We start from the raw sequence: 23132 nt of genomic DNA on the forward strand, positions 1-23132 counted from the left end.
CCATTGTTACGGTTTGTTCTTTATGGTTTTACTACAAAGCCCCTAACTTGGAAGCAGCCACTGCGAACCTCCCAAGTGTGGTCTGTGATGCGGGGCCCCCCTCAGAGGGCAGCATCCAGGGGGGCCCCGCCCCAGGCCGGAGGGGCCGTGAGGACAGGAAGTCAAGCAGGTCCCGGAGGGGTGTGGGGGATGAGGCCAGAAGAGCAGGGCGGGGGTGCAGTGACCGGTGGGGGACCTGGGGCAGAGCAAGGGGCCCTCTGCAAAAGGGCCTGTGACAAGGCTTTTCGTGAAGTCCTTTTGCTGTTTGCGACTCAAGCTGACCCCTCCTCCCCACCCTGTCCTCCACAGAAAAGATGTCCTTCGAGGGTGCCAGGCTCAGCATGAGGAACAGAAGGAACGGCCTGCTGGACAGTACCCGGACCCTGTACTCCAGCACGTCCCGCAGCACGGACGTGTCCTACAGCGAAAGCGTGAGTCCAGGCGGTGCTGGGCCGTCTGAAGGCGTCGCTTTGGTCATTATGTTATTTGGGGACCCGTACTCCTTCTTTGAAAAGACACTACCTCAACGTATAGTACGTTGTTCTGTGGGTTATGTTTTGTCAAACATGGAAGCATTTTCTCTTTTGTGCTGTTTTTGCAGCATCTTATTTTATTGTATTAAAAAAAGTTTTTTTCAACATTTATTTATTTTTGAGAGACAGAGAGAGACAGAGCATAAGCAGGGGAAGGGCAGAGAGAGAGGGAGACACAGGATCCGAAGCAGGCTCCAGGCTTTGAGTTGTCAGCACAGAGCCCGACGCGGGGCTCGAACTCACGGACCGCGAGATCGTGACCTGAGCCGAAGTCGGACGCTCAACCGACTGAGCCACCCAGGAGCCCAACAGCATCCTTATTTTATTTTATTTTATTTTATTTTATTTTATTTTATTTTATTTTATTTTATTTTATTTTTTAAATGTTTATTTATTTTTGCGAGAAAGAGAGAGAGAGCTCGAGCTTGCACAAGCGCAGTCGGGAAGGGGCAGAGAGAGAAGGGGACAGAGGATCCCAAGCGGGCTCTCTGCTGACAGCCTTGAGCCTGATTTGGGGCTCAAACTCACAAACGGTGACATCATGACCTGAGTCTAAGTCGGACGCTCAGCCGACTGAGCCACCCAGATGCCCCTCCAGCGTCCTTATTTGAAAGATGGTAACCTTAATAAGTTGGGAAAAGATGCCTTTGTTAATGGACGCTCCTGACATTTATGATGCTGCCCTGTTAACCCTCGTTTCATCCTCGGTGTTTCTGCTTCCAATCCTGTGGGTTCGCCAGAAACGACTCTCGAATCTAAGTCCTTCCTTTCAAGCCCACGGCTGCATCTCTGTTCGGTTCTCACTTGTTCTTGCAACAGCTTCTAGCTGGTGTCCGGGGCACCCGCGTCTCCCGTTCTAACCCCGCGTCCACGCTGTCCTGAGGTCCTAGGGACTCGCCAGTCCCTGCTTCCTGGGACCAGCAGGGGCCCTTCTGCGCTGTCCCCGGTGCTCCTGCTGGGGCAGGTTCCACTGGCTTCGTGGCCACCCTCTGGGCAGATCGAACGTGCTCGCTGGTCCAGAAATAAAGACGACACTGCAGTCTGGTACCAACGGTTCCCCTGGACTGGGATGTTGGAAGTCAGGATGGTGGCTTGCCGTGGGAAAGAGGACGGAAGAGGGATGGGGAAGGGTGCTCCGCTGCCGGGCCCATCAGTGTGCGGGTCTGACCGGTGGTTACACGGGGCTGGCTTTGTGAGCTACCAGGGAGCTCTGAACAAACAAACAAGGGGGCAAAAACACCCACCCCCCGGCCCCCGCGTATTTAAGGCAGTGCTGGCTGTCAGGCACTCCTCCTGCACTTGTCCATCCCCGACACAGAGCCCCCCCGCGCCCCCTACATTTTGCCCCAGGCCTCACCTTAGCCCTGGCCCTGCAGAAACAAACGGTGGGCAAAGACGAGGGGACCTGTCCCCCAGCCTCAGGCAATGAGAGACCTCCGGGGAAGGCGGGGAAGGCCGTTACCCATCTCACTCTGGGTTTGGATGGGGCTTTGATGCCTCCGGGCGATGGACCAAGGCTGACGGTGGGACAAGGCCACTCCATGGCTCCCAGGGGATTTCTGGACGGCTTTTCTGGTCACACCTTCAGCAGTGCTGGCGGCCCCCTGGGTAGGACTTCTGAAACCACCCAAGGACGCCTCAGTTCTAGAAAGCCCTGTTTGCGCCCCTCAAGAGCACACACTTTTGGGGGCACTCGGGTGGCTCAGTCGGTTAAACAGCCAACTTCGCCCCTTGTTGGGCTCTGTGCTGACAGCTCGGAGCCTGGAGCCTGCTTTGGATTCTGCGTCTCCCTCTCTCTCTGTCCCTCCCTCAGTTGTGCTCTCGCTCTCTCTCCCTCTCTCAAAAATAAACAAACATTAAAAAAAAAAAAAAAGGAACACACCCTTCTGCAAAGTGCATTTTTAGCAACAGAGGGAATTTTTAGCAACAGAGCCATGCTCACACCACTGCCCCTCCACGACCACTGATTTCACTGGCTTCTACATCTGTTGAATCTTCTTCGTTTGTGGTTAAGCAGATTCAGAATTAGTTAAGAGGTTAGAAAATATTATCAGGGAGGAAGGGCATCAAAGGCTTTCAAAAATTATGCATTCAGATGAGGGTAGGAATCATCGTTGCTTTCCGTATTTTTAGTGTCTGTGGACAAGAATGTGTAAGTGTAAATTTCCAGCTTAAGGAAGAGTAATAAAATGAACACTCTTGTGCCGGCCACCAGCTTAAGGAACAGAGTATCACCAGGACTTTGGAGGGCCCCCACCTGCCCCCCCATGTTGTCCCCTCTCTCTTGCCAGAGGTGACTGCAATCCTGAATTTTCTATGACCCATTCCTTCCTTCCTATATATATATATATCCCTAAACAATGTATTATTTACTTTTATCTGTTGTTGACATATATGAAATTCTGCAAGTATTCATGGGGGAACTTGTTTTTTTCTTCCTCATTATATTTTCGAGATTCATCTGTGTCGATTCCTTTCACTGCCGTCCAACGATCCATTGTGTTCATCCGGCCTACGGGGAACGTTTGGGTTTCTGCGTTTTGCTATTAGGAGCAATGCCACGTGAACATTTTGGGGTGTGTGAGCTGGGGCTCCCTGGGAAACGTTCTTAGGGTGAAGCTGGGTCGGTGAAGGGTAGACACCTCTCCGTCACGAGGTCTGGTTTAAGACCCGGGGTTTGTGGGATAACTTTCGTTCCAAGGGCCGGAAAGAGGAGGCGTGTGGTCCCTGTTTCTCTGATGTCTCAGAAGGGAGCAAGGGGCCGACTGCTGGGCGCACCGTGGACTTCACGCCAAGACGCTGCCTGTCCCCACCCCGTATGCGTGAGCAGCTGCTGTCGGGGATGAGGAGTCACGGCTGGCTTTGGTGCCAGCAGCCTGACTTGGGAAGCCAGACTTGCACCACGCTGTCTGAGAACTGCCCCTGCCCGCACCCTGCCCCCTGCACCCATACCTGAGGGTTTGGACTGCCGGCCCCACCTCCCCAGGGCAAGACACCCCCCCCCCCCCCCGAAGGCTGACCACCGTGGCCAGGCATTCTCAGCCTGTGGGCTCGCGTTTCGTGGGACAGACCTACCTCTCTCTCCAACCGGGGCATGCTTTCTAGGGGCGTGATTTGCTGGCCACGGTAGACCATTTTCCAGAGTGGTCGCGCCAATGTGCTCACCCACCCCTAGGGGGCGCGAGGCCCCACTGCCTTCCCCTTCATCACTCTCCGCGTCAGTTGCCTTTTTGATTTTTCCAACCTGGTTCCCCGGGGAAGTGAGAAGTCACGGTGGTTTCGCTTCACGTTCGCCTCATGACCGATGCCGGTGAGCCTCTCTTCACACGTGCACGGGTTATCCGTGCGTCCTTTTTTATTCGCTCTGTGCTCACATCTTTTGTCATTTTCCTCGTCGGTTGTCTGTCCTGTTGTTCCAGATTTGAAGTCCTTTATATAGTCTATCAATTGCGTATGTTGCAATTCTGTCCTTCCACCTGAAGAGTGTAGTGGTTTCTTCTTTTAAAAATTTTTAAAATTATTTATTTATTTAATGTTTATTAAAAAACTTTTTTTTAATTTTATTTTTTACTTTTTAAAATTTACATCCAAATTAGGTGCAACAATGATTTCAGGAGTGGATTCCTTAGTGCCCCTTATCCATTTAGCCCATCCCCCCCCCACAACCCCTCTAGTAACCCTCAGTTTGTTCTGCATATTTATGAGTCTCTTCTGCTTTGTCCCCCTCCCTGTTTTTATATTATTTTTGCTTCCCTTCCCTTAGGTTCATCTGTTTTGTCTCTTAAAGTCCTCATAGGAGTGAAGTCATATGATATTTGTCTTTCTCTGACTGACTAATTTCACTTAGCATAATACCCTCTCATTCCATCCACGTAGTCACCAATGGCAAGATTTCATTCTTTTTGATTGCTGAGTAATACTCCATTGTATCTATATTCCACATCTTCTTTATCCATTCATCCATCGATGGACATTTGGGCTCTTTCCATACTTTGGCTATTGTTGATAGTGCTGCTATAAACATGGGGTGCATGTGTCCCTTCGAAACAGCACACCTGTATCCCGAGGATAAATGCCTAGTAGTGCAATTGCTAGGTCGTAGGGGAGTTCTATTTTTAGGTGTTTTTTTTTTTTTTTTTTTTTTTTTTTAGGAACCTCCATACTGTTTTCCAGAGTGGCTGCACCAGCTTGCATTCCCATAAAAAAAAATTTTTTTTAATGTTTATTCTTGAGAGAGAGAGAGAGACAGAGTGTGAATGGGGAAGGGGCAGAAAGAGGCAGGCAGTGAATCCAAAGTGCTGAGCCATCAGCACAGAGCCCGACGCAGGGCTCGGGCTCAGGAACCATGAGATCATGACCTGAGCTGAAGTCAGATGCTTCACCGACTGAGCCACCCAGGTGCCCCAGGAGTACAGTGTTTTCCAATGTATTTTTCATCTCTTTCCATATAGTTTGCTTTCCCATCTAAAGGGAAGCTTTGGGTGTATAAAAAATTGTGGTTGTTTCTCAGAATGAGGTTCCGGATATGCCTTACCACCTTGCCCATGGGGGAGAAAATACAAGCCCAGAAGGAATCTCTGAAATATGTCTTCTTTAGAAAAGCAAGTGTAAGAGGACAGAGAATCTGCTTTGATACATTATTTATGGTAAACTATCGACAAATGCATACATTCCCTTGGTAGTCCTAGAGACGGGAAAACATAATTTGTATGGGTATCATGACATTTATTACAAGATAGCTCCAAGTTGACTTTTAGAAAAATTCGTGTACTCTAAGAACATGGATGGACGCTGGGTGCTATGAATACGTGGTAAATTCTTAAAGCCTTTGAAGTAGGTTTAGATCATCTTTCGTATTTGTTAATAACAGCAGTGTGTTCGAATAAATTAGTGATATGCTGTCCAACGTTCTTTCTCCAAAGGACTTGGTGAATTTTATTCAAGCAAATTTTAAGAAACGGGAATGTGTCTTCTTTACCAAAGATTCCAAAGCCACGTAAGTATCTATTTCCCCTCCGTTTTTGCTTCCGGGTTGGAAAATAAATTATTAACAACCATTACAACAAACAAACAAATGCTCACTAGTTCATTATTAAAGTTGTTTTCATCTTGCGATTCTCAGAAATGGTGTGCGAGCAGGAAGAATTTGGCAAGTAGCTCGGGCTTGGTCCCTCGAGCGGGTCCCCAGGGCGGTAGCATTTCGTTTTGTATTTTTAGCTTTGGCAATAGTTGGTAGAGGCTCTAAGAGAGGCTGTCGCCCCCTTTGGTGTTCCCATGAGTCTGGGAGCCCACCTGAGTGGCCGCAGCAATGAAGGCTGTTGTGTTGTAGCTGTTGGCAGGTGACCCCGGGCACAAGCACACGTGGCCATCCGATCGACTCCTCCGTGAGGCTGTTGATGTAGGGCCTTCCCATCCAATCGGGGGTTCATCCGCTCCGAGTCTCGAGTGTTTTGTACCATCAAGGCTGGGTTTCCAAACACGGGGAGCAGCCCCCAGCGGCTCTGAATGCAGGAGGAGGTCCTCGATGAATGTTAGTTAATGAGGGAGGGAGTGAATGAGCAGACCCCTGATCTTTCCCATAGAAGATGCGCCCGGACCCAAAGAGACATTTTTCGTGCCGCCCACCTCTCATCCTGTCCCTCTGCCTTTCCTCTGTTGCCCGCTGCCGAGAGAAGAAAGAATCTAACTCTTCATTGGTTAGATAGTTGCTGCTGTCGTTTATAATTAAAGCACTGACCTTCTGCGGAACAGAGACAGCGAACAGAGGAAGGATGTAAGAACAAGTAAAAGCAGGTTCCTTGGAACCAGCCCCGCATCCCACCGTGGCTCGGCTGCCTGCTCACCGCGTGACCTTGAGCCAATTATCCTTTTTTCTGCACCGAATTCTCTGATGCTAAAATGCTAGCAAAGAATTCCTCATGGGTTGTGGTAAGGATTCAATGCTGTGACGCATAAAGGATTCAATGCTGTGATGCCTCAGGGCATAAAAGGTTCTTCATAAATGTGTTTTCTTGCTTCGTGTGAATGAGAAAAGGAACATCAGAAAAACTAAGAATCTCTGTTTTGCCACTGGTGTAAACGTATTCCTTGTGAGTCATTTTGATGGGGTGTAAACCTCATGAGTCAGCTCTTTATTTCCTGAATGTTTCAATGAAAGATTTTGCTGTTAATATATTTGTTTGATGGGTAGAAAATACAATTTGGATTCATTCATTCACTCAACAAATATTTATTGGGAACCTGCTATATCACAAGGACTTAACATACTTGATCGCTAATTCTACAACCCCCCCTGCCCCGCCCCTTCAAGGTGGCTTGCTATCATTTGACAGACAAGGCACATGAACCCCGAGAGTTCAGTATTTTGCCCAAGGTCCTATGGCCAGTGGGAGATGGATGAAGGACTGAACCCAGGTTTTCTGATTCCTAGCTTGTGTGTTCTTTTTATCCCCTGCCCCCACCTTTCTAAGACTGACACTGGCTCAGACAGAGCCAGGCTTGGGCCAGGCTTGGGTATCATGTCCACATGGACCCAGGGTGGAGAGGGATGGTTCCTCAAAGGAAAATCAGGGTGTTCCTACCAGCAGACCAGGAAATGGATGTCACATGGAGAAACCTGTAGTTGCCTACGTTAGAGTGCTTGATGACAGCTTGAATCTTGCAGGAAACAAAGGGGAGCAGTCCCCACCTTCAGCAACACAAGCCGAAGACCAGAACGCCTCAGGGTATTCTGATTCCCTTCTCCTAAGGGCACAAGGTTGTAGACTGGGGTCAAGACCCTATACTCTTTGAACTTCCCCATCTCTCCATAGATGGTGGGAATACTCTGTGTCATCCAAATTACCCATCAGACAGGGAAATCATATGAAGGGACTATTGATATTGATACCCTGAATTTGCTTGCTTCTCCCTCAAACTAACACAGGCTGTCCAAGTCTCCCCAGAGAATTCCTGGGGTTGCTCGTATGTGCTATGCCCAGACTAGTCAAGTCTCTCCACTTTCTTGACTAGTCACTGGAGAGTGAGCCCAACCATTGCACCCACTGCTGAGGACCCTCTGAAACGTTGCTGCCCCGCTTCCGGGCTGCCTCCTGGCACTTCCGAGACTGTGAGACCCCGATCTGGGTTTGTTCTCTTCAGTTCGCATTGCCTTGGCCATGCTGCATTCTAGGTAGAAGTAAGGAGAACTCTACCTTCTCTGTAGCTGCTCTGTGCAATGGAACTTTCCGCCACGATAGAAATGCCCTATATCTGCACTGCCCAATGCGGTAGTCACTAGCCACAGGTGGCTATTGAGCATTTGAAATGTGGCTAGTACGATCGGAGAATTGAATTTCTTTAGTTTTGATCTGAATTAATTTAAACATAAAATTACATCGCCGCGCATGGCTAATGGCTGCCTTATTGACCGAGTCGCTCTATAGGTTTCAGACTTGGTCTAGAGGTAGAACTAGGGTCCTGATGTTCTCCCATCTGCCCCACGCCCCCTCTCCGTCACCCCTATCCCTCCTGCAGGTATCTGTGCTCCTGATGCCTTTCTGGCCTCCTCTCCATTTGTAAACCAATTCATGCAAATTCCTGCGTAGAGCATTACCAGCCTGCAGACCATCAGAATGGAGCCAAACAACTCTCTCAGCCAAGGTCACCTGAGGCACACACCTCCCCATAGAAGGGAAAAGGGCTTAAGAGTCTGTCTTCAGCTGTAGCCAGGGCAGGTGAGGCAGGGACTTCTCCCCCCCCATCCTGCACTGACCTTCGGTGGGTGTGGACAGACCCCAACAGATAGCAAGATGGTAACAGCTAAAGGGAAAGGAGAGGAAGTCAACTTGGACCCTAGTGGGGAGGACTCTGAGACCACTGGGGGGCAGCCTTGACTCAGGAAGTGCCCTGGGACTTAGTAAGAAAAGCACTGAGGAAACTGGGGTCAATTCACTTTTTTTTTGGCCCGACTGCGTGATGCCCAGAGAACTGTTCCAAACTGTTCCAAGGCAACATTGCTGCGTGACTTTGGATCCGGGCTTTGCTTAGATTTTTATAGCCCAAGAAAATACTGAAAGTCTGACATATATTTTGAGCACAGAAAATTTCCATCCTCTACAGTAAGGAAGACTTTCAGTTACAAGGAACTCATGCCAGCTTAACCTGAAAGGGTTTGTTTACAGTTGGAAACAGTCATGTCACCCCGAACCCAAGGAAAGGCTTGTCTCAATCCAACCGCGTGGATAGGGTTGAGGAACAGGGACAGCTTCGCTGGGGTCCACATCACATGCGCTCTCTCCAGCAGGGACCACACTGAAGTATCACCATTAGGAGTTCGAGCAGCGTGGGAAGATTCCTGCTGGGGTGTGTCTGTTCCTCATTAGGGACGGTCTTTGTTGTGTGGCTTTTTGGCAGTTACCCTGGGCTCCCTGTAGTTCAGGAAGGTCTCCATTAGCAGAGTGACTCATTTCAGGTCACACGGTTGGGGCCAATTGCTTCCAGGTAGTAGAATCTTGGTCCCTATTAGAATCTGTCTGCTTCTGGAGTGATCATAAAACCTCCTCCCCAAACTGGTTTCTGCTCTATCGAACTTTTAGAATGTGTCACAGAAAAACAAGACCACTATTGTCATTTTGTACAACTGAAATGGGATCTACTGCCACAGAGTGTTTTTAGAATTATTTCTACATCTTGCCATCTGTTAAATAAAGTCATCAGTGAGGAAGACCTTGATAACATCGCCCTTCCTCCTGTGACAGCCATGTGACAGTTATGTATGCTTAAGCCCATCTTCCAGAAGGCAAAAAATACCTAGTTTACAAAAATCACTGAAGAATGATTAAGATACAAATGATTTACAGGAGACTAATCAATGTATCCATTTACTCATTTATTCCTTCATCGTTTGGAGGATATTTGCTGGATGCCCTTACGTGCCAAGAAAGAGAATATAAAATAAACCCTAACAGGCTTTCTCAGGCTTGTATACCTTTATTTGACCCAGCCTGCCCAGGGAATCCTTGCTTCAGAGTCACTCACTACGGATGGTTGCCCAGGTTGTGCGCTGCATAAATGTGCTAGGCGTCGCAGGCTCGTGTCTGCCAGAGGGGCATCTTTTCTAGCAGGTTGGTGATTAGGGTGACTGCATACTTTGAGACTTGGAACACTGATAGCACGATGGAGGCTCTGACCCTCCCAGGGCTTGAACAGCAGATATAAAGAGGAATTTTCCTGGGCAGATCGGGACATCTGGCCTCTCACTGGTGGTGGCTCTGTCTTGCCCCATTATCCCTTTCCTCCCCTCTCTGGAAAAGGAGAGCTCTGCCCCCTGGCTTATTTCAGTGACCAAACTTGGGTCTCCCTTTGCCACTCTCCAGCCTCTTGGGACAGAACTCTGTCCTGCTTCTCCACTGGTCGTGGTTCCTTTGAATTCCCAGCGCCCTCCCGAATCTTGTCCAAAGACTGATGGGAGAAAGAATAGGGGCAGCCCAGTGGGCGGGGCAGGAGAAGGGTGAGCAGTGCCTCGCCAGGGAGCGTTGCTTTGGCCGCGTTGACATTTTTGTCATGGTGGTCAGGACGCCACATAGCCCCGGCTACAGGAGCCAAGTAGTCATCGCATTTGTTTATAGATTTTTTTTTTTTAACTGCTTTTTTCCTCTTTTTCTGGTGTCACCACGTCTGCTATTCCTTGATTTGCTCGTATGGCCCCGCCACAGCCTGAAGGTCCCTCGACAGAGTGTGCGCCACTGTTTCTGACCCTCTCGAGCAAGGGGGGGGAGAAGGACTGTGCTGGGGTAGAGGAGGGGTCCACTTATTCTGCGCCGCCCCTTACAGCCAGGCTGGTTGGTCCCGAGAGGTCCCCCACACCGGAGAGCAGGCTTCCCATCCCGTGATTCCCTGGGTGCAGTGAGCTCGACCCAGGCCTGACTCAGGGCGGACTTTCAATCCTTTACCTCTCACTGCCTATTTTTTTCATCCTCCTCCAACTTCATATGGTCACACGTGTCACTTAGCAAACACGTACATGTTAGTTCCCTTGCACTTTTCATGGGAAGCAATAGTGCCCATGTGTTGCTCAGCTTGTCCTCGTCCATCCCAAGTGGGGAAAGTCTCCCAAGCAGGTGACGTCCAGTATAGACGGGATGGGCTCTCTAAACTCTGGGTCGCTTTGAGCCCCCGCCAGGGGCCCCCTGCCTCCCGGGGGAAGGGCTCACCTCACCTCGGAAAGTCTGGTGCTGCCTCAGAGGCCCGCCTCAGAGCTCCCGCGCGTTGTGAACCACGCAGGAAGGTCAGTCATGGTCTTCAGACTTCCGAGGCTTAATCCTGTAATAACCTCATGGCTGTTTATGCAGAGACAACTCCCTGAGGGCACTCCTCTATCCTAGCTCGCGATCTGGAGCCCGCTTTTTGGTGGATGGATAGCAGACGACAGGACTAAGGCACCAAGGTGGTTTGTAAACAATCAGCCGAGATGATGACTATAGTCTGGAAATAAGACTCGATGGTCAGATCTCTTTGTGCGTTTATTTAAGCTAATCTTGTGCGGTTTCCTCTAAAAACATGATGAACCCCGTCCAGTAGGCTTAACGAGATCTGTTCCTTCCTTCTCGGTATCATTCCGCTCAGGGAAAACGTGTGTAAGTGTGGCTACGCCCAGAGCCAGCACGTGGAAGGCACCCAGATCAACCCAAATGAGAAATGGAATTACAAGAAACACACCAAGGAATTTCCAACGGACGCCTTTGGGGATATTCAGTTTGAGACTCTGGGGAAGAAGGGGAAGGTAAGAGACGGTTCTCTGCTTTAGCGGATTCATGTACTAACACAACCAGGGAGGCACCTGGTAACCTTGTAACACAATCCTTGGAGGTACCTTGAATTGTCTAACAGTGTGGAGGCAGGAGGGGACGGGCAGTCAATCCCGAAACGATTGCAGGAAAAGATAAACCTTGTGAAAGTCAAAAAGCTGTGATCACATTTTGTGTGACTGGAAAACTCAGCTGGTGACCGGCTGTCCCTCAGAGGCCCTTCCCCAGGGCACACGGCAGGCGACCTCGGAACATCCACGTGGACCCCCCGCTGCTGCTGAAGGCCGGTGACCATTTTTGGGAGTTGTCTCATTTAGTGTAGCACGCGGCATTCTTGAGAAGACATATGGCCCCGAATAGGGTGCCCTGTCCCTCTACACACCCACATGTCAGGCTCTTACAGGGGTGTCACAGCAAGGTTTGAGGCCGGAAAGTGGTACCCTGGGTCTTCTGTGTCCATGGCAGTACCCTCCGTAGGCAGCCTGGAGCCTGGGTCTGGATGCCTCAACACCCCCCCCCACCCCGGCCCCGTGGTCGCAGCCCCGGAAGGTGACCCACACTGCTGTCTCTCCCCAGGGCCCCTGCTCCAGGATGGGTCACTGCCAGCTCTTGTGTGCGCACGGCTGGCTCCCCTGTGTCAGTCTTGTCCCGTGGTCTGCAGTCAGCCCTAGTGCTGGAAGATTCCCTGACATGTAAACCCCACGTGCTCTGCCTCAGAGCTTCACAGGCGCCCCACAGCTTGTGGGATAAATTCCCAGGTTCTCCAGCCGGCCCCGGGGGTCCCTCGGTGGCGCCCCCATCCCCTAGGCACCCCCCCCCAGCCTAGTGCTTTTCTTACACTTCCCCGCGGGGCCCCCTTAGCTGCTTCGCCCCTCCCCACAGGAGCAGGTGTCTGTGGCGACAGGTGCGCTGACCCTGCCGCCTTCCCCCTTCCCCGCAGTATATCCGGTTGTCCTGTGACACGGACGCGGAGACCCTCTATGAGCTGCTGACCCAGCACTGGCACCTGAAAACGCCCAACCTTGTCATTTCCGTGACCGGAGGGGCCAAGAACTTCGCCTTGAAGCCGCGCATGCGCAAGATCTTCAGCCGCCTCATCTACATCGCGCAGTCGAAAGGTGCGGGGTCCCCGCGCGGGGACGGGGACAGCGCGTCCTGGGGTTCCGCCCTGGGCTGGGCGACCGAACATAATCCCCCAATGCAGTTCATGCGCAGAACCTAGAGGCTCTAGAAGCACACGGTTAATCGCGATCTATTTAAAAGCAAGGTCCTCAAATGAGTGGGCAGACAGGGGGCTCTGGCAGGTGGTGGGGGGCGGGGGTCCCAAAGCAAACAGCGCCGAGGGGCTTCCCTGTGGGTGCCTTTGTTTCCTTGAGTCAGCTAAGGTTTTCGTTGTGTTGTTTCTGCATGGAAAATTTTACCCGGAACACTCTGGCGCGTCAAACAGGAAAGTTTGATTTCTTTGCCCTTTAATTTTGAGACCAGTGATGCGCTTTTGGGACTAGTGGTTAAGGCCTGGCAGGTGGTTGGCGCCAGGTAAGTGTTTAATTGAGACCAGGACAAATAGCTGTGGCTCTGTTACGTGAAATATGTGGCTTTAGTACCTCCTTTCTTTTTCACTTTTTATTATGAAAAATTTCAAACCTACAGAAGAGTTGTAAGAATAACATAATGAATGTGTGTACATCCTTCCCTTAGAATGACCACTTGGTAACATTTTCTCACATTTTTCATATGGTTTTTCAAAAACAGTCACACAAGGGGCACCTGGGTGGCTCGGTCGGTTAAGCTTCCGACTTTGGCTCAGGTCATGATCTCACGGTTTGTGGGTTCGAGCCCTGCGTCGGGCTCTGTGCTGACAGCTCAGAGCCTGAGCCTGCTTCAGATTCCGTGTCTCCCCCTCTCTCTGCCCCTCCCCTGCTAGTGCTCTGTCTCACTCTTTCTCTCAAGAATAGGCATTAAAAAAAAAACCCAAAAAACAGTCACATATTATTTTTAAAGAATCATTTGCGAGTACATTGCAGGCATCACGACCTTTAGCCCCTAAGTATGTCAGCACGAATCTCTCAAGAACAAGGGTGTTCTCTCCCATAACCCAGTACAATTTTCAAACCTGAGGAAGCTAGCTGCCCAATACTGTTATCTAAAAAACAGTCCTTATTTTAATTAATTATTCCAATATTATCCTTTTGAGAAAAAAACCGAAAACACCTTTTTTCCCCCTCAGTGGACTCCATTGAATTTAGCTTTTCATGTCAAAGCAAACTGAAAGGCTTTTGTTCATTTTGAATTGTTATCTAGAGTTTCTTGGTCTTTCAGGACGTTTTGAAGAACACAGACACATTGTTTTTACAGACTGTTCCATCATTCGATTTGATGCTTCCTCATGATTAGGTTCAGTTTATCAAAGCCTAATATTTTAGGAACTTCTTTATTAAAACTGAAAGTTGATGGGGGGGCGGGGCAGAGGGGAAAATGGGGGATGGGCATTGAGGGGGGCACTTGCTGGGATGAGCACTGGGTGTTGCAGGTAAGCCATGAATCATGGGAATCTATCCCCCAAACCAGGAGCACACTGTATATGCTGTATGTTAGCCAACTTGACAATAAACTATATTTAAAAAAATTAGTTAACTGGGAGAGCTAAGGACACATGCCTTCTTTTATTTTATTTTTAAAAGTTTATTTATTTATTTTGAGAGAGAGAGAGAGAGAGAATGACTGAGGGAGGGGCAGAGAGAGAGAAAGAGCAGGGGAGGGGCAGAGAGAGAGAGAGAGAGAGGGAGAGAGAATCCCAAGCAGGCTCCATGTGTCCGTGCAGAGCCCAATGCGGGGCTCAAACACACAAACCAGGAGATCATGACATGAGCCAAAGCCAAGAGTGGGATGCTTAACCCACTGAGCCACCCAGGCACCCCCACCCGTCTTATTTTAGGTAAGAGTTTTTCTTCCAACATCAAGAAGAAACTGGGCCGTTGTCCTCATTTGTTCTCAATTTCCTGACCCACCAGGGGGAGCTACAGTAGGTGCTTACTCTGGTACGAAACGGAGCAGGTCACTTTCCTTACTACTAAGTCCTGAACACACGTCATTCATTCAGAATACTTATTGAGCGCCTACTGTGTGTCAGGAATTGTTGTAGGTGCTGGGACTACAGCACCGAAATGGACAAAAGTCTCTGGCCTGAGAACATCCAGGGAGGTGAAGGGGTGGGGGGTCCGGGCTGCATGTGGACAGTCTCGTCCTCTGCGTTGGCCGCGTGGAGGCTGCTTCACTTGCCGTTGCCTGGATTGAAAGGGGGAGGTTGATGATGAAAATCTGTCTCGAGGAAGGAGATTGGGTGCCGAGGGTCTGGAGTTCACATCCTCTGAGAAATGGCTGCAGGAATCAGGCATGACAGTCCTAAGGGCCATGCTGCATTTGCCTAAAAATATGGGAAGGACTTTTATGTGGAAGGTGACTAAACTCGTTCCTTATCGCTAAAGACAGTAGTACAATTAGAGAACGGAGACAGGGGACGCCTGGGTGGCTCAGTGGGTTAAGCGTCCGAATCTGGCTCAGTTCATGATCTCACGGTTCGTGAGTTCGACCCCCGTGTCAGGCTCTGTGTGGACAGCTCAGAGCCTGGATGGAGCCTGCTTCAGATTCTGTCTCCCTCTCTCTCTGCCCCTCCCCCGCTCATGTTCTGTCTCTGTCGCTCTCTCTCAAAAATTAAAATAAACATTAAAAAAGAGAGAGAATGGAGACAAATAGTGAACAAAGGGACCTTCTAACAACTGGGGGCAGAGTGAGCCTTCCATCACCAGGGCTAATCAAGAGATGCCAGTGCCCACCCTCAGGCTGGGTTCCTTCATGGCTAGCACGTTAGACCGGGGTCACTTCCGACTTTAGGTTCGATCGTTGTGCCAAATAATATTTTATAAGTATTTTCTTCATTTCTTAAAAAACCAAAGCAGGACGAATGTGCAAAGCCCTTGACACTGTGAAGATCACCAAATATAAACCGTAAAATACCAGTGTGCAAGGTTGTATAATTATGAAGTAAAGCTAGATTGTCGGCCCGAGGCTCATAGCACTGGGGTAGGAGTCCGAGAGAACTCTGCTTCCCATGGCGACATTGCCTCACCTGCTCGCAGGCTCAGGCCCGACATTTATTATCCATAATAAGATTTACCTGAGAAGCTGGTTAAGGATGCAGATTCCCTCGGCCCCTCCCATTGCCCCCGGAGACTCTGATGCTTAAGATCTAGAGCGGTTCCCAGAATCTGTGTCTTTTTAAAAGCAGCATCTTCTAGAAACGCCTCCTGAGACCCTCTTTTCCTTCTTCTCCATACGGTCGGCCCTTGGCAAGGCCCATTATAAGGTGTGGCTGGCAGTGCTGGGCCCTGGTGCTCGCAGGGTGGAGGCTTCTTTGGGGGGGTGTGGCCACAGGACAAGAACGATACTCAGAGCCAGCTGAGCATTTATCTGCTCTCTTCCCTCGTTGACAGGTGCGTGGATTCTCACTGGAGGCACCCATTATGGCCTGATGAAGTACATCGGGGAGGTGGTGAGAGACAACACCATCAGCAGGAATTCAGAGGAGAACATCGTAGCCATTGGCATAGCGGCTTGGGGCATGGTCTCCAACAGGGACACCCTCCTCAGGAATTGCGACGCTGAGGTATGGAACAGGAGGAGGTCTGTGAGGTCACACAGGAGAAAGACCGTGGCCTGGGGCTCTGGCCTGCCCACTGGGGCTCTGTGATGGAGCTAGCTTATGGGGAGGTCGGCCTTATAAGGAGCACCCTTGGGACCGACAATTAAAAACAAAGAGGACACGATCAAGGAATTCCTGAGAAGGAGTTACCAATGGATGCGTTTTGTTCATTAAAATTTCTGCCTGGCAATATCGTGTTAAAGTCAGGCTCTTTATTCTTTATAGCTGTGACCTGAGTCTGTCCCAGGAGGACTTAAGCTGTGGCCACCATACCCTTATTGCTTGGCTACATTCACAGGAATTAAAATCAATGCTGTGAACCCTGGTTAATTTGGGATTAAGAGGGCTGTGAATAGTTCTCCCCTCAGAGTTTCCTGAGAGCATATTTAGAGAGTAATCAATACACATTTCACGTTCAAAATACAAGGTAGACCTATGAGGTTTTGTATCAAGCATGGAATTTTGAAAACAGCATTTCTAGTGAGTTGAAAACCTCCTCAAGCAATAATAGGTGATGTCTGTCTAGAAGCTTTGGGCCAGATGTTCAGAAATCCCAATTTAATCTCTACCTTCTCCCACTTGGGACTCCTTAGAAGTTTAGGCGGAGTTTTAGAATTACTCTGGTTCTTTTTATTTTTCTTTAAATGATATTACATCTGTATTTTTGAGGTGTAGAAGGGACCGAGGAAAGCGAGGAGCCATTCCGGAGAATCTTCCAGGAGGCAGCCTGGTGGGGTGGCTGGAGGATGGGCTTTGCACACAGAGTAGACTTTTTCTAGCTACATAGTCTTGAGCGAGTTCTCTTTGAATTTTTATAATAATAACCTTGTATTATTTTATAATAATAACCTTGTATGGGATGGAATAATTGTGCAAAGTCAATGGTAGCTTTTATTTGTTATTGCTGGACACACAGCCAGGGAAGGCAAAATCATCTCACATCAAATGCCAACTTCAGGATGAGTGTCGCCTGGTAGAATTCTGAGGACACTGGGCAGGCTGTGTGGGAAATATCGCATTGTTTGTCTCTCAGCCATGTTTGTCCTGGGCATCAGCTTCGTGTTGGAGAATCACCCCTGTCGTGGTGGATATATTCTATATATGAATTCATAAAATCACAAGAGCAACCCCAGAAAGTAGGTACTTTATGTACCAGCTACCAATCCCCCTGGATTGGAACAACGACCACAAAAGACTTCAGTATTTCCCTGATGGCAGTTTATGAGGCCCATCCTCTATCAACAGGTAAAATGTGACATGAGTATGTAAAGATTAAACAGAGAGTTCCAATCACTTGGGAAGCAAGAAACAAACTAGCAACACCTTGCTAAATAACTATTGGGTCAAAAATGAGCTTTCAAAAAATATAATCGCAAGTCACTTAGAAAGCAGTGGAAATGAAAATATTATATGCAAGGACTAACAATATATGGCCAAAGCTGCCCTCAGAGTGAAATGCATAGTCCTATACCTTTATTAGCAAAAATAAAGAAAATAATTCAATGATATTAATAATAATCTTCACAACACTGAAACTAACTCAACAAGGAGTTAAGTGCTACTGTTACCTTCTCATTATAGATGAGAAGATTAAGACATAGAGAAAGTAAGAAATTTTCTTTTTTTTACATGGCTAGTAAGTGGCAGAAACATGGTTCACGGCCTTTTAACCACCATCGTGTTCAAATTAATGGGTTTGAAAAATGACACTCTAACAAAACTTAAGAGGAGCAGGAAGAAAAAAAATATTTGATCGGAACTAAATTAGAAAAGAAAAAAGAGGAAGAATAGAAATATTCTTTATTCCCCGAAATCATTTTAACAATTTAATTTAAGGAATAAATAAAACCGAGAATTTGAACATGATAACAAATATTGAGAAAAATTGTGTGGATGTAACATATAATTGTATGCCAAAAAATTTGAAAATCTCATGGGAATTTATATTTTTCTGTAAAACTATAATTTTCAAAACCCGTTTCAACAAGAAGAACTAGAAAATGTGACTAGATGACTTCTCAATGAACGAGCTTAAAGGGAAGTAAAAAGCTCCAAAATTGCTCTGGGCCAGATGGCTTCACCCAGAAAAAAATTTTAAAACTCTATTATTGGTTAATTTCAAAGATGTTTATAGTCTCCAACACATACAGAAGTGTGAGAGCCTTATACATTGCTGGAGAAAGAACAGATCGGTGCCCTTTCTGGAAAACCATTGCAAAGTATATATCAAGCATGTGAAAACTGTTCATACTGTACTTACAAATATCTCACTAGGAATTTAATATTTAGACAAACAGATGATTAAAATATTTCTGACGATATCAAGAATTGACAGAAACCTAAAGAGCTGGGAATCTCAATATCAGAGGGATCTTCTGGTAGATTACTTTATAAACATGAAGGAAAATTGTGGAAAATAATACTTCCAAAGGTTTTCTGATGGTATGGAAAATATTTGCAGTTTTAAATAAAAAATTATGAAAGCTACGTAAATTAATCTGTGTACCTAGGAAAGACAGAAGTTCCCTAAAGTCTTGATGGTGCTGACCACTGAGTTGTGGAATTAAGCATGATTTTAATTTTTCTTGTACTTGCCTGCATTTTCCATGTTTCCTACAGTGAGTGTGTATTATTTTTAAATACTCAAATCATAGCACTAGTTTGTATTCCTTTATGTGTCTGTTAATGATAATCTCTGGTGATCCAACACATAGGATCTTGTGGTTGACTTCTTTGTTTCTTTTCTGTCTTCCGTGAAAAAGAGTGTTTGGTCTTTTGTGGAAGTTGTTTACAATAACTTTGTTGACCGGATCTTCCTTTGTGGTCTCTATTCGTGGCTTACAACCCCCCCTTCCTAGTAGACGGGCTATACCAGGACCCGGACTTAGCTGGTCTGAAACAATACCACATTTCACAAACACTGAAGTTTTATGTATTTTGAGGATCTCTTTTGGGCTTTTTCTCATTTTCCATCAGCTGTTTTTTTCTTTTTTCTGGAGTCAGTGCTACACTTTCCAAAGTAGTGTTGCAGTACACATGCATGAAAAAAGAGCTCACGCCTCTCCTTATTCTTGGTATTTAAACTTTAAAATCCCTTTGTCAGGCGTGCCTGGGTGGCTCAGTCGGTTGAGTTTCTGACTTTGGCTCAGGTCGTGATCTCACGGCTCTCGTGAGTTCGAGCCCTGCTTCGGCGTCTGTGCTGACAGCTCAGAGCCTGGATCCTGCTTCGGATTCTGTGTCTCTCTCTCTCTGCCCCTAACCCACTCGCATTCTGTCTCCGTCTCTCTCTAAAATAAATAAACATTAAAAAATTAAAAAAAAGAATAAATAAAATCCCTTTGTCAAAGCACAACCACAAAGACAAACCACGAGGCAAAACAACACAATAAAATTTCATACTCACTGAGTGGGAATCATGTTAAAACCTATAATCTGATGCAGGAAAATTGAAATTGTTGTAATATCGAGTCTCCTTCCAATGATAGGATATCTCTCAGTTTCTGCAAGTCTGTGTCTTTGAGGAAAGTTTTACACTTTTCCTCATTAAGACCTACATATTTCTTCTTAATGTTATTTCTAGTGATTATGTATTTTTGTTATTATTGTGAATGAGGTCCTCATTCAATGTAATTTTGGAGGCCATTTTTTTATATAAAAAGGGATTTATTTGTTGTTTTGAATCAAGTGTTTCATGAATTCTTTTTTTTCAGTAGATTCTCTGAGTGTTCTATGTTTGCGACTATATTACTGATAAAAGTGTTACTTCTAAATGCAACTCTTCCATTTAATTATATCTTGCATTTTTTGCTTGTCTTGATGCCTGGGCTAAAATGTCCAGTGTGATGTTAAATAGCAATGATCATAGCAAGTATCCCAATGGGCATTCAAAATACCTGCTGTCATGGTGGTAGGAACGAGGCTAGTATTTTCACCAGTAAATAGGATTTGGTGAAAGCTTCAATATACATGTATTTTCAGAAAGTATCATAAGGCATCATCCTTTTATTTCCAGTTTATAACTTTTTTTAACATTTATTTTTGAGAGACAGAGCGAGACAGGGCATGAGTGGGGAAGGGGCAGAGAGAGAGGGAGACAGAATCCGAAGCAGACTCCAGGCTCCGAGCTGTCAGCACAGAGCCTGACGCGGGGCGTGAACTCAAGGACCGCAAGATCATGACCTGAGCCGAAGTCAGCCGCCCGACCAACTGAGCCACCCAGGTGCCCCTCCAGTTTATAACTTTTTAAATCCAGAGTGAATGTTGGGTACAAAGTGTCTTTTTGCATCTATTGGGTTGGAATTTTCCCCTTGAAGCCATCATCTAATGGACTTAATCTTAGAAACAATGCTAATTTTTCCTTAATAATCTTAACCGGGTTTAATCATCCAATGCTTTGTTAGGAGTTTGGTATCCTTATTCATTAGAGAGTGTGGTCTTTGGCTTTTCCTTGTGTGATTCTTCCCTTGTTGAGGTTTGGGAATTAGTGTTATGTTCTGGAAGAATATAAATGGAATAGGAATGATTTGTTCCAGGAAAGTTTACAGGGCTCCCCTGTCAAGTGCCCAGAGCCCTGTCTTGCAAATATTATCCCATTTGTCATTTCCAGGACTCTCCTGATTGGAGCTCCTGACTGGGCCAGGACCACTTTCAGAGGAGAACTGTAATATTTGGATTTTGTTTTCATTCTTCTTTTGTTCTGATTGAATACATATGGCGTTACTAGGCAGTGACCTTCCTCTCCCTATTGAATCATCCCTTATAAACTTTGCTTATATTCTTGGAGTTCAGATTGAACGTCTTTTTTTTTTTTTTTTTTTAAGAGACAAAGTGACGGAGAGCAAGAGAGAGAGAGAGCGAGAGTGCATGTGTGTGAGTAGAGGAGGGGCAGAGGGAGAGGGAGAGAGAATCCTAAGCAGGCTCCATGCCAGCTCAGAGTTTGACGTGGGTTTCCATCTCACAACCATGAGATCATGACCTGAGCTGAAATCAAGAGTTGGACGCTTAACTGACTGAGCCACCCGGGCGCCCCAAGATTGAACATCTTTTAATGCAACCCTAATACTCTAAGAACCAAACACCTTCGAATGGAACATGAAGGTCAGAAATTCCTTTCTTCGTGCTACCCCAGCACTTGTTGATTGTATGGAATTAAGTGTTAGGACAAAATATCTCTTTAATTGCCTTGGTTTTTTGGCCTTGTACCTATGGGCTTCTAAAGAGCAAAGACTCCATCTTGTTCAATTTCTACTCCATAGACCCTGGCAAAGGTCTTGGCATGTGATAGATTCCAGACAAATATGTATGTGTGTGTATCAATGTCTACCTGTATCCCCCCCACACAAATATAAGTAGTGTATGTATGTGTGCATGTGTAGATACATACACACACTCACAGATTTCTGTGTGTGTATCTGGATACAAACACACACACACAGAAGCACACACACACTTCCTGGAATGCTATCAGTTTCAATGAGTTTACACAAATGAGCACAGGTCAACAGAACAGGAACTAGATTGGAAATGTGATCCTTACACGGTCACTGGCCATTTATGTGACAGCGAGTAAGTGACCCCGCCATTCTGAACCCTCATTTCTTCATGTTTAAAACGAAGCCCTGTTCCATAAGATCTCCAAGACCCTTCTGCATTTAGGACTCTGGGAGGAGACATCAGTATAGTTGGACCTGAAGGGTTAGCCTTAATATTGACATATACAAATGCTATCCTGCATCTTGGGCCACAAATCTCAAAGAGAAGTTTCTCTGTACTTTTCAGGGATATTTTTCAGCTCAGTACATAATGGATGACTTCAAGAGAGACCCTCTGTATATCCTGGACAACAATCACACCCATCTGTTACTCGTGGACAATGGCTGCCACGGACATCCTACGGTTGAGGCAAAACTGCGGAATCAGCTGGAGAAGTACATCTCTGAGCGCACTATTCAAGGTCAGGATTTAGAAAGTGGACTTTAAGGGAACAATGCAACAATGGAGCAAAAGCCTTTATTTGCCACGTAGAGTGGCAAATTCTCTCTGTCTTCCCACTGCTGAGATGCTGGTGTTGAGGTGTGTCCTGTTATGGAACCGGAGTATGTCATGATGTAGTAATAGACTCGGTAACAGGGACGCATTGGAGGTGTTCTCAACCTGTTTCCTTTCTCAGTGGGGCACACATGAAGGAAGGCATTTGTATTGGTAATACTCTTTCTGGAGAGAACACATAGTCATGTAAAGTTTTCACCCCTTCAAGAAAGCACAGGATTATGCAGATTAGCGAGAGTGTAATTATTTTAAGGATACACTTGAACCTGGCAAAACTAAATCATTCACAGACGTTAGGCTTTTAAATATCAGTAAGGAATTGCAATACGACCCATGTCATGCTGTTGCTGGCTTGGGCACAGAGACACATCCGTCATGGTCAGTGGGTAGGTAGTCAGTCTGAGATCTGCAGCCATCACCTCACACCCTGTAGTCAGTCCGAGGTCTGCGGCCATCACCTCACACCCTGTAGTCAGTCCGAGGTCTGAGGCCATCACCTCACACCCTGTAGTCAGTCCGAGGTCTGAGGCCATCACCTCACACCCTGTGGTCAGTCTGAGGTCTGAGGCCATCACCTCACACCCTGTGGTCAGTCTGAGGTCTGAGGCCATCACCTCACACCCTGTGGTCAGTCCGAGGTCTGAGGCCATCACCTCACACCCTGTGGTCAGTCCGAGGTCTGTGGCCATCACCTCACACCCTGTAGTCAGTCCGAGGTCTGCGGCCATCACCTCACACCCTGTAGTCAGTCCGAGGTCTGAGGCCATCACCTCACACCCTGTAGTCAGTGTGAGGTCTGCGGCCATCACCTCACACCCTGTAGTCAGTCCGAGGTCTGAGGCCATCACCTCACACCCTGTAGTCAGTGTGAGGTCTGCAGCCATCACCTCACACCCTGTAGTCAGTCCGAGGTCTGAGGCCATCACCTCACACCCTGTAGTCAGTCTGAGGTCTGCGGCCATCACCTCACACCCTGTAGTCAGTCCGAGGTCTGCGGCCATCACCTCACACCCTGTAGTCAGTCCG

The 23132-nt window shown here is 47.3% G+C and overlaps 1 protein-coding gene across 1 annotated transcript in view; it reads left to right on the forward strand.

Annotated features, from left to right (window-relative positions):
• The first annotated feature begins 353 nt into the window (after nt 1-353).
• Nucleotides 354-23132, forward strand: part of TRPM8 (transient receptor potential cation channel subfamily M member 8) — a 77337-nt gene continuing 54558 nt past the window's right edge. Inside the window, exons 1-6 of the mRNA XM_032594166.1 lie at nt 354-470; nt 5495-5568; nt 11178-11334; nt 12300-12477; nt 15850-16022; nt 21837-22011. Of these exons, the coding sequence (XP_032450057.1) occupies nt 354-470; nt 5495-5568; nt 11178-11334; nt 12300-12477; nt 15850-16022; nt 21837-22011 (874 nt within the window). The remainder of the gene's footprint in view (nt 471-5494; nt 5569-11177; nt 11335-12299; nt 12478-15849; nt 16023-21836; nt 22012-23132) is intronic.

The sequence above is a fragment of the Lynx canadensis genome, chromosome C1 (assembly GCF_007474595.2).
Source record: "Lynx canadensis isolate LIC74 chromosome C1, mLynCan4.pri.v2, whole genome shotgun sequence".
Taxonomy (NCBI): domain Eukaryota; kingdom Metazoa; phylum Chordata; class Mammalia; order Carnivora; family Felidae; genus Lynx; species Lynx canadensis.